The sequence below is a fragment of the Heptranchias perlo genome, chromosome 3 (assembly GCF_035084215.1).
Source record: "Heptranchias perlo isolate sHepPer1 chromosome 3, sHepPer1.hap1, whole genome shotgun sequence".
Classification (NCBI taxonomy): Eukaryota; Metazoa; Chordata; class Chondrichthyes; order Hexanchiformes; family Hexanchidae; genus Heptranchias; species Heptranchias perlo.
The window spans coordinates 118,428,303-118,440,524 of NC_090327.1; the positions used below are offsets into that span (position 1 = coordinate 118,428,303).

General features: G+C 46.0%; 1 protein-coding gene across 2 annotated transcripts in view; it reads left to right on the plus strand.

Moving 5' to 3' along the window:
* Positions 1 to 6,658: 6,658 nt before the first annotated feature.
* cnot10 (CCR4-NOT transcription complex, subunit 10) overlaps positions 6,659 to 12,222 on the plus strand; it is a 35,715-nt gene continuing 30,151 nt past the window's right edge. The window contains exons 1-2 of one of the 2 annotated variants that reach the window (XM_067981747.1): positions 6,659 to 6,844; positions 11,125 to 11,222. In XM_067981747.1, the coding sequence (XP_067837848.1) occupies positions 6,814 to 6,844; positions 11,125 to 11,222 (129 nt within the window). In that variant the 5' untranslated portion in view covers positions 6,659 to 6,813. Of the gene's footprint in view, positions 6,845 to 9,363; positions 9,479 to 11,124; positions 11,223 to 12,222 lie in introns of those variants that run through there. The other variant, XM_067981739.1, reaches the window with a different exon arrangement.

Consider the following 12,222-nt stretch of genomic DNA (forward strand, 5'->3'; position numbering starts at 1 on the left):
ACCCCTGGGGCGCAGTGTATTCTATATGATATCCCCATATGGTGCAGTGTATTCTATATGATATCCCCATGGGGTACAGTGTATTCGATAGGATATCCCCATGGGGTGCAGTGCATTCTATATGATATCCCCTGGGGTGCGGTGTATTCTATATGATATCCCCATGGGGTACAGTGTATTCTATATGATATCCCCATAGGGTGCAGTGTATTCTATATGATATCCCCATAGGGTGCAGTGTATTCTATGTAACATTTCCATAGGGTGTCGTGTATTCTATAGGATATCCCCATGGGGTGCAGTGTATTCTATAGGATATCCCCATGGGGTGCCGTGTATTCTATATGATATCCCCATTGGGTGCAGCGTATTCCATATGATATCCCCATGGGGTGCAGTGTATTCGATAGGATATCCCCATCGGGTGCAGTGTATTCTACATGATATCCCCATAGGGTGCAGTGTATTCTATATGATATTTCCATAGGGTGTAGTGTATTCTATAGGAATCCCCATGGGGTGCAGTGTATTCTATATGATATCTCCATTGCGTGCAGTGTATTCTATGGGATATCCCCATGGGGTGCAGTGTATTCTATATGATATCGCCATGGGGTGCAGCGTATTCTATATCATATCCCCATGGGTGCAGTGTATTATATATGATATCCCCATAGGGTGCATTGTAGTCTATATGATATACCCCTGGGGCGCAGTGTATTCTATATGATATCCCCATAGGGTGCAGTGTATTCTATATGATATCCCCATGGGGTGCAGTATATTCTATATGATATCCACATAGGGTGCAGTGTATTCTATATGATATCGCCATGGGGTGCAGTGTATTCTATATGATATCCCCACGGGGCGCGGTGTATTCTATATGATATCCCCATAGGGTGCAGTGTATTCTATATGATATCCCAATAGGGTGCGGTGTGTTCTATATGATATCCCCATAGGGTGCGGTGTATTCTATATGATATCCCCATGGTGTACAGTGTATTCGATAGGATATCCCCATCGGGTGCAGTATATTCTATATGATATCCCCATAGGGTGCAGTGTATTCTATATGATATCCCCATGGGGTACAGTGTATTCTATATGATATCCCGATAGGGTGCGGTGTATTCTATATGATATCCCCATGGGGTACAGTGTATTCTATATGATATCCCCATTGCGTGCAGTGTATTCTATAGGATATCCCCATGGGGTGCCGTGTATTCTATATGATATCCCCATTGGGTGCAGCGTATTCCATATGATATCCCCATGGGGTGCAGTGTATTCGATCGGATATCCCCATCGGGTGCAGTGTATTCTACATGATATCCCCATAGGGTGCAGTGTATTCTATATGATATTTCCATAGGGTGTAGTGTATTCTATAGGAATCCCCATGGGGTGCAGTGTATTCTATATGATATCCCCATTGCGTGCAGTGTATTCTATAGGATATCCCCATGGGGTGCAGTGTATTCTATATGATATCGCCATGGGGTGCAGCGTATTCTATATCATATCCTCATGGGGTGCAGTGTATTATATATGATATCCCCATAGGGTGCATTGTAGTCTATATGATATACCCCTGGGGCGCAGTGTATTCTATATGATATCCCCATGGGGTGCAGTATATTCTATATGATATCCACATAGGGTGCAGTGTATTCAAAATGATATAGCCATGGGGTGCAGTGTATTCTATATGATATCCCCACGGGGTGCAGTGTATTCTATATGATATCCCCACGGGGCGCGGTTTATTCTATATGATATCCCCATAGGGTGCAATGTATTCTATATGATATCCCAATAGGGTGCGGTGTATTCTATATGATATCCCCATAGGGTGCGGTGTATTCTATATGATATCCCCATGGGGTACAGTGTATTCTATATGATATCCCCATGGGGTGCAATGTATTCTATATGATTTCGCCATGGGGTACAGTATATTCTATATGATATCCCCATGGGGTGCAATGTATTCTATATGATATCCCCATGGGGTGCGGTGTATTCTATATGATATCCCCATAGGGTGCAGTGTATACTATATGATATCCCCATAGGGTGCAGTGTATTCGATATGATATTTCCATAGGGTGTAGTGTATTCTATAGGAATCCCCATGGGGTGCAGTGTATTCTATATGATATCCCCATTGCGTGCATTGTATTCTATAGGATATCCCCATGGGGTGCAGTGTATTCTATGTAACATTTCCATAGGGTGTAGTGCATTCTATAGGATATACCCATGGGGGTGCAGTGTATTCTATAGGATATCCCCATGTGGTGCCGTGTATTCTATATGATATCCCCATTGGGTGCAGTGTATTCTATATGATATTCCCATGGCGTGCAGTGTATTCGATAGGATATCCGCAACGGGTGCAGTGTATTCTATATGATATCCTCATGGGGTGCAGTGTATTCTATATGATATTTCCATAGGGTGTAGTGTATTCTATAGGAATCCCCATGGGGTGCAGTGTATTCTATATGATATCGCCGTTGCTTGCAGTGTATTCTATAGGATATCCCCAGGGGGTGCAGTGTATTCTATATGATATCCCCATGGGGTGCAGCGTATTCTATATCATATCCCCATGGGGTGCAGTGTATTATATATGATATCCCCATAGGGTGCATTGTAGTCTATATGATATACCCCTGGGGCGTAGTGTATTCTATATGATATCCCCATAGGGTGCAGTATATTCTATATGATATCCACATGGGGTGCAGTATATTCTATATGATATCCACATAGGGTGCAGTGTATTCTATATGATATCGCCATGGGGTGCAGCCTATTCTATATGATATCCCCATGGGGTGCAGTGTATTCTATATGATATCCCGACGGGGTGCAGTGTATTCAATATGATATCCCCAGGGGGCGCGGTGTATTCTATATGATATCCCCATAGGGTGCAGTGTATTCTATATGATATCCCCATAGGGTGCGGTGTATTCCATATGATATCCCCATAGGGTGCTGTGTATTCCATATGATATCCCCATAGGGTGCGGTGTATTCTGTATGATATCCCCATGGGTACAGTGTATTCGATAGGATATCCCCATCGGGTGCAGTGTATTCTATATGATATCCCCATAGGGTGCAGTGTATTCTATATGATATCCCCATGGGGGCGCAGTGTATTCTATATGATATCCCCATAGGGTGCGGTGTATTCTATATGATATCCCCATGGGGTACAGTGTATTCTATATGATATCCCCATAGCGTGCAGTGTATTCTATATGATATCCCCATAGGATGCGGTGTATTTTATATGGTATCCCCATGGGGTACAGTGCATTCTATATGATATCCCCATAGGGTACAGTGTATTCTATATGATATCCCCAAAGGGAGCAGTGTATTCTATATGATATCCCCATGGGGTACAGTGTATTCTATATGATATCCCCATAGGGTGCAGTGTATTCTATATGATATTTCCATAGGGTGTAGTGTATTCTATAGGAATCCCCATGGGGTGCAGTGTATTCTATATGATATCCCCATTGCGTGCAGTGTATTCTATAGGATATCCCCATGGGGTGCCGTGTATTCTATATGATATCCCCATGGGGTGCAGTGTATTCAATAGGATATCCCCATCGGGTGCAGTGTATTCTACATGATATCCCCATAGGGTGCAGTGTATTCTATATGATATTTCCATAGGGTGTAGTGTATTCTATAGGAATCCCCATGGGGTGCAGTGTATTCTATATGATATCGCCATGGGGTGCAGCGTATTCTATATCATATCCCCATGGGGTGCAGTGTATTATATATGATATCCCCATAGGGTGCATTGTAGTCTATATGATATACCCCTGGGGCGCAGTGTATTCTATATGATATCCCCATAGGGTGCAGTGTATTCTATATGGTATCCCCATAGGGTGCAGTGTATTCTATATGATATCCCCATGGGGTGCAGTATATTCTATATGATATCCACATAGGGTGCAGTGTATTCTATATGATATCCCCATGGGGTGCAGTGAATTCTATATGATATCCCCATGGGGTGCGGTGTATTCGATATGATAGCCCCACGGGGTGCGGTGTATTCGATATGATATCCCCACGGGGTGCGGTGTATTCGATATGATATCCCCACGGGGTGCGGTGTATTCTATATGATATCCCCACGGGGTGCGGTGTATTCTATATGATATCCCCACGGGGTGCGGTGTATTCTATATGATATCCCCACGGGGTGCGGTGTATTCTATATGATATCCCCACGGGGTGCGGTGTATTCTATATGATATCCCCACGGGGTGCGGTGTATACTATATGATATCCCCACGGGGTGCGGTGTATTCTATATGATATCCCCACGGGGTGCGGTGTATTCTATATGATATCCCCACGGGGTGCGGTGTATTCTATATGATATCCCCACGGGGTGCGGTGTATTCTATATGATATCCCCACGGGGTGCGGTGTATTCTATATGATATCCCCACGGGGTGCGGTGTATTCTATATGATATCCCCACGGGGTGCGGTGTATTCTATATGATATCCCCACGGGGTGCGGTGTATTCTATATGATATCCCCACGGGGTGCGGTGTATTCTATATGATATCCCCACGGGGTGCGGTGTATTCTATATGATATCCCCACGGGGTGCGGTGTATTCTATATGATATCCCCACGGGGTGCGGTGTATTCTATATGATATCCCCACGGGGTGCGGTGTATTCTATATGATATCCCCATGCGGTGCGGTGTATTCTATATGATATCCCCACGGGGTGCGGTGTATTCTATATGATATCCCCACGGGGTGCGGTGTATTCTATATGATATCCCCACGGGGTGCGGTGTATTCTATATGATATCCCCACGGGGTGCGGTGTATTCTATATGATATCCCCACGGGGTGCGGTGTATTCTATATGATATCCCCACGGGGTGCGGTGTATTCTATATGATATCCCCACGGGGTGCGGTGTATTCTATATGATATCCCCACGGGGTGCGGTGTATTCTATATGATATCCCCATGGGGTGCGGTGTATTCTATATGATATCCCCATGGGGTGCGGTGTATTCTATATGATATCCCCATGCGGTGCGGTGTATTCTATATGATATCCCCATGCGGTGCGGTGTATTCTATATGATATCCCCACGGGGTGCGGTGTATTCTATATGATATCCCCACGGGGTGCGGTGTATTCTATATGATATCCCCACGGGGTGCGGTGTATTCTATATGATATCCCCACGGGGTGCGGTGTATTCTATATGATATCCCCACGGGGTGCGGTGTATTCTATATGATATCCCCACGGGGTGCGGTGTATTCTATATGATATCCCCATGGGGTGCGGTGTATTCTATATGATATCCCCATGGGGTGCGGTGTATTCTATATGATATCCCCATGGGGTGCGGTGTATTCTATATGATATCCCCATGGGGTGCGGTGTATTCTATATGATATCCCCATGGGGTGCGGTGTATTCTATATGATATCCCCACGGGGTGCGGTGTATTCTATATGATATCCCCACGGGGTGCGGTGTATTCTATATGATATCCCCACGGGGTGCGGTGTATTCTATATGATATCCCCACGGGGTGCGGTGTATTCTATATGATATCCCCACGGGGTGCGGTGTATTCTATATGATATCCCCACGGGGTGCGGTGTATTCTATATGATATCCCCACGGGGTGCGGTGTATTCTATATGATATCCCCACGGGGTGCGGTGTATTCTATATGATATCCCCATGGGGTGCGGTGTATTCTATATGATATCCCCATGGGGTGCGGTGTATTCTATATGATATCCCCATGGGGTGCGGTGTATTCTATATGATATCCCCATGGGGTGCGGTGTATTCTATATGATATCCCCATGCGGTGCGGTGTATTCTATATGATATCCCCATGCGGTGCGGTGTATTCTATATGATATCCCCATGGGGTGCGGTGTATTCTATATGATATCCCCATGGGGTGCGGTGTATTCTATATGATATCCCCATGCGGTGCGGTGTATTCTATATGATATCCCCATGGGGTGCGGTGTATTCTATATGATATCCCCATGGGGTGCCGTGTATTCTATATGATATCCCCCCTGGGGTGCGGTGTATTCTATATGATATCCCCCCTGGGGTGCGGTGTATTCTATATGATATCCCCATGGGGTGCGGTGTATTCTATATGATATCCCCATGGGGTGCGGTGTATTCTATATGATATCCCCATGCGGTGCGGTGTATTCTATATGATATCCCCATGGGGTGCGGTGTATTCTATATGATATCCCCATGGGGTGCGGTGTATTCTATATGATATCCCCATGGGGTGCGGTGTATTCTATATGATATCCCCATGCGGTGCGGTGTATTCTATATGATATCCCCATGGGGTGCGGTGTATTCTATATGATATCCCCATGCGGTGCGGTGTATTCTATATGATATCCCCATGGGGTGCGGTGTATTCTATATGATATCCCCATGGGGTGCGGTGTATTCTATATGATATCCCCATGGGGTGCGGTGTATTCTATATGATATCCCCATGGGGTGCGGTGTTTGGCCCTCGAATGGTCTCAGGAAGTGACGTTCATTTCGTGCGCCTGGCCCTAGATTCGCGGAGGGAGCCGGCCATTACCGGCGACATCTCCCGAACCTGCCGCAGGGTCTCGGCTAAACGCGGCACCCGGGCCCGAGGCTCAGGAATCCCCCACCCGGGCCCGAGGCTCAGGAATCCCCCACCCGGCACCCGGGGCGGACGGGCGTCATGTCGGACACTTGTGCAGCAAGTAATGGAGGTGAGTGGCCTGGCGCCGGGGGACGGGCCGGGTGTGAGGGGCCTGGGGCGAGAGGCCGGGGGACGGGCCGGGTGTGAGGGCGTCGGGGGCCGGGCCGGGTGTGAGGGGGCCGGGGGTCGGGCCGGGTGTGAGGGGGCCGGGGGTCGGGCCGGGTGTGAGGGGGCCGGGTGTGAGGGGGCCGGGGGTCGGGTGTGAGGGGGTCGGGGGCCGGGGGTCGGGCCGGGTGTGAGGGGGCCGGGGGTCGGGCCGGGTGTGAGGGGGCCGGGGGTCGGGCCGGGTGTGAGGGGGCCGGGGGTCGGGCCGGGTGTGAGGGGGCCGGGGGTCGGGCCGGGTGTGAGGGGGTCGGGGGCCGGGGGTCGGGCCGGGTGTGAGGGGGTCGGGGGCCGGGGGTCGGGCCGGGTGTGAGGGGGCCGGGGGTCGGGCCGGGTGTGAGGGGGCCGGGGGTCGGGCCGGGTGTGAGGGGGCCGGGGGTCGGGCCGGGTGTGAGGGGGTCGGGGGCCGGGTGTGAGGGGGCCTGGGGTCGGGGGCCGGGTGTGAGGGGGCCTGGGGTCGGGGGCCGGGTGTGAGGGGGCCTGGGGTCGGGGGCCGGGTGTGAGGGGGCCTGGGGTCGGGGGCCGGGTGTGAGGGGGCCTGGGGTCGGGGGCCGGGGGATGGGCCGGGTGTTTCTTCTTGTTTTGCCCACACAACCGCAAGGAAAATGGGGCAGAAATCAACAACTGAATTAGGATACCTGAATTATTGGGCTGGTGAATTTGTTCTGGAACCTGGTGTTTACCATGTTGGAAAAAGTAACTAATAAACAGTCGGATTAATGGTAAGCGAGGGGGAAATGCTGTTCCATCGGCCCAATAACAGAGCAGTCAACACATCAGGGTATAAATACGGTCTGTTGAGGTGGTGTGACACTCTAACAGAACCGAAGTTTTCAACAAAACTGCGCTGGAATGCATAAATCGGAATAACTTCATGCCCCTGTCTGTGCAGGCAATAACTCTGCAACTGGAGCACTCCCCTCTATAATCACTTTTCCACGCCTGTTCCTTGTATCCTTTGATGTACCTTTTCAAACACTTATCCAATTCCCTTTTAAGTAACATTATATTCTCCATCTCAATAGCCATTTGTTGTAATGCATTCTAATGTTTTTAAAACATTTCTTCTAACTCCTTCCCCTACCCCCACACTTTGTTTTTCTCGTCGTCATAATCAGTCTATGGCCATCTTTCACTATTTACCCTCTTAAAATGTTCCAAAATGTTGAAACCTATTATTAGATTGCCCTTAATCTCCTTCGTTGTTGTTAAGAAAGCCTACATTTTTTGAGTGGCTCTTAATAACTAAACTGCTCGTTCCTGGTATCAGCACTTCCTAAACCCAGAACCTCAACCACCTAGAAGGGCAAGGATAGCTGGTACATGGGAACACCATCACCTCCAAGTTTCCCTCTGTCTCTCACCATCGTGACTTGGATGTATATCGCTGTTCCTTCATCGTCGCTGGGTCAAAAGCTTGGAACTCCCACAGTGCTTCTCGGTAGGGAGAACCTTCACCACAAGGACTGCAGCGGTTCAAGAAGGCGGCTCACCACCACCTTCTCAAGGGCAATTAGGGATGAGCAATAAATGCCGGCCATGCCACCGATGCCTACATCCTGAAGACTGTAAGCTCTGACCTTTCCCTCTCTGTTTCTTTTTCTGTACCTGATTTGACTCTAATTCACCCTATTTCCTTCTATGTCGTTCCTCTGTCTCTTTCTCAATCCTTAAATATCATTGGTTAAGCAATTGGTTAAGACTGTTGGTCCCGTCATCCACCAAGGTCCCAGTTGCCTTGTTATCCTCGCCGTGCCGTTATCAGCTTGCATCTTGTTCAAATTTAACATCTGTTCCTCGCTTTTGTATTCAGTGTCTGTGTGTAAAATTTGTAAATTTTTTAGTGTTTGGGGATGCTAAGGTCTGATTTTTAGGAGTGAGATTAGAAAACACTTCTACACAGTAGAAGTTTGGAACTCTCTTCCGCAAACGGCAATTGATGCTAGCTCAATTGTTAATTTTAAATCTGAGATAGATAGTTTTTTGCCATCCAAAGGTATTAAGGGATATGGGCCAAAGGCAGGTATATGGAACTAGATCACAGATCAGCCATGATCTTATCAAATGGCAGAGCGGGCTCGAGGGGCTGAATGGCCTACTCCTGTTCCTATGTTCCTATAATACATATTTCATGTGAGATGAGGACCAAGTGAAATTCTATATTATGGACATTAGGTGGTATCGTCATGGCAAGTCTTGAGCTGAGTGGGATTTTGGTCACATGGTGACTTGGGTTTTGCACTGGATCTGTATTCTAATTGCATGTCTATCTAAAGATGGCACGGTATGCTGTTTATATTTCCTAGAATATGAAGGCTATAAATAACTGTTGAACGATACAATCTTAGGCCAAGCAAAGTTGTTTAAGCACATGACTTAAGCTCACAGAACTCTGGTGGCACTGAATGTTTCGCAGTGTTTTGTCAATATGATAACTTCAGTTTATGCTTTGGAACAGAACAATGACTTGCATTTTTCTAATGGGTCCCGTATTTAAGAATGTCTGATTTACAGGCGAGAAAGAAGATCCAAGCAGATAATGGTAAGGGATTTGGAGGGAAGAGGAAAAGAAGTGAATGGTTGCTTAAAGAGAGTGTTTAAAGAGGCATTTGAAGAAAGGGAGAGGGACAGCAAGGCAAAATTGTTTTTGGGAGCATTTCAAAGAGGTGGAGAAGTCAAGGTGGTTTGTCAAGCAGAACCTACCACTTCTGGATTCCTGCTGGCATTTTCTTAGAATATTATTCTGCAGATTGTTCTCCAGCCTGGCCATTTGAATAGATTCTGTTATTTTTCCTGTAATTGCTGTTGAGCCTGCAGTTGCCTAGGTAGATAATTTTATCTCAACATTGCCTGTCTAGGTTTCAAAACTTAATCCGCTGGAAATAGTAGGATCGTGGAATGTATGAGTATAGCTCATTTCACTAATAGAACTTAGAATTTTTACCTGATTGAGCTTCTGTCCTGTGGAACCTTTTACTGTGTTAAAGGTGCTATATAAATGCAGGTTGTTGTTGAAGCGTTAAAGGGACAGTGGCCACAAGCAACACAAATCAAGATGTGGAGATGCCGGTGATGGACTGGGGTGGACAAATGTAAGGAATCTTACAACAGGTTATAGTCCAACCGTTTTATTTGAAAATCACAAGCTTTCGGAGCTTACCTCCTCCGTCAGGTGAGTTCATCACTCACTCACTCACCTGACGAAGTAGGTAAGCTCCGAAAGCTTGTGATTTTCAAATAGAACTGTTGGACTATAACCTGGTGTTGTAAGATTCCTTACATTTAACACAAATCAAGCCAGCATCTCTGCAAAACTGCATACAGTTCTCCAACTGCGGTCTTACTAAGGCTTACGTAGATTCACCATTATATCTCGATTTTTATACTCTATACCTCTAGCCATAAAACCCAGTATTCCATTAGCTATTCCTATGGTCTTATCCACTTGAGGTGCTGCTTTTAATGTCTTGTGAACCTGAACCCCCAAATCCTTCTGTTATTCACATCACTCAACCATCCCCCATTCAAAGTATTATTTTTTTTAAAACCCAAATATACCACCTCACACTCCGTGACATTAAATTCCATCTGACACTTTTTTGTCTATTTCACCATCTTATCAATATCCCTTTGCAGCTTCCTTTGATCCTCAGAATTATTCATTATGCCTCTCATTTTAGTATCGTCTGGAAATGTGGACACCACTCCTTCTGGCCCTATGTCCAAATCATTGTACACGATGAAAAGAAGTGCTTGCAGACAGAATCCTGCGGAATACCGCTACCTACTCCAACCACTCTCGAGATACTGCCCTTAACTCCCAACTGGTTTCCTCCCTTCTAACCAGCTTTTAATCCAATGTTCTATCCTTCCCCTAGCTCCATACCTCCTTAATCTCCTTCAACAATCACCTGGTACCTTGTCAAAGACTTTCTGAAAGTCCATGTTCACCGCTTCCACTGCATTTTCCCCGTGTATCATATCTGTGACCTCAGAAAACTCATAGGCTGGTACCTTTGAGGAAAATGCTGTGGTGTGCTTTCATTTTGCTGAAGTTTAGCTGTATTTCTGGCATTGGTCCTAAAAAAATTAACAGATCCTCAATGTGAAGAAAAATCAGAGACAGTCATGTGAGTGGCACTAGAATAGATATGTTGAATAATTAATTGTCTTTGTTTTGTGTTGCAGATCAGGGTACTGGTGGGAAAACAGAGAACAATTCTCTGTCTTCAGGAGTTGCTGACCATGAAAAGGAGCTTGCAAACAATGCCTATCAAGCTTACACAGTAAGTGTTACCTTGTTGAGAATGACAGTGAAATACACAGCTGCTAAGGACAATGGCAACTGGAACCTACTTTTTCCTTTTTTTTAATTCATGTACAATTTATTCTCATCCATTGAGCTCCACGACCAAGTAACTACTACTGTCTTTTGGGTCATTACAATTGGGGCTGTTTTCATTAGCGTTGACAGCAAAAAGGTAGTTTCCATAAACAGGCTTGTGTATCTCCTATGATCTGAAACTTAATGTCTTAAGTGTGACATGAAGAGGAATAACGTGCCACAGTTATCCTTTTACCACAGTGGATCAAGCAGGTTATTTACCAAGCTCTCTCTTCCATTCTGAAAGGTGGAAAACACACATCAGGCAGCAACATTCAGGCTAAAACTAAGAGTCAGATTTATCTACAAGGCAAATAATGATACAGAAGGAGAAAAAACACAAAGCAACCAATAGTACAATATTTGTGATCAAGTCATGGAGTTCTTCATTCAGAGTCTTTTAACCAAGACTTTGATGAGCATGATGTGGAAACTCTTGCTGCACGTAGTTCCTCTCATTGTTGCAATGAGGCAATGGGCAGACAAACAGGGAACTGGAGAATAAGAAAAAGCAGCAGTACTTAGATCATGATAAAGTTCGGCTTTGATATGCTAGACTAGAGGTTCTTCCTCAAAAGACAGCAATTGTGAAATTAATTCAGTCATTCGCTTAAATGGGGCTTGAACAGTAGCCCCTTGGGTGTCTGTTGACCTGTTTGCCTAAAACACTCCTTAAGATAGCTGTAGCAAGTTACATTGTCTTTTCCTCCCCATTGTCGAGATAATTCCTGGTGACTTTATGAATATAAGCAAATATGACTGTAGGGGAAACTGGCTGGATCAGGACCTATAAAAGTGTAGCTGTTTCTGGTACTTATGCTTGTAGTTTGTCTCCCCTCCCCCCACATACATACACACAATTAGCACATCCATCCATTTTAAATTCACAGTATTTTAGTTTA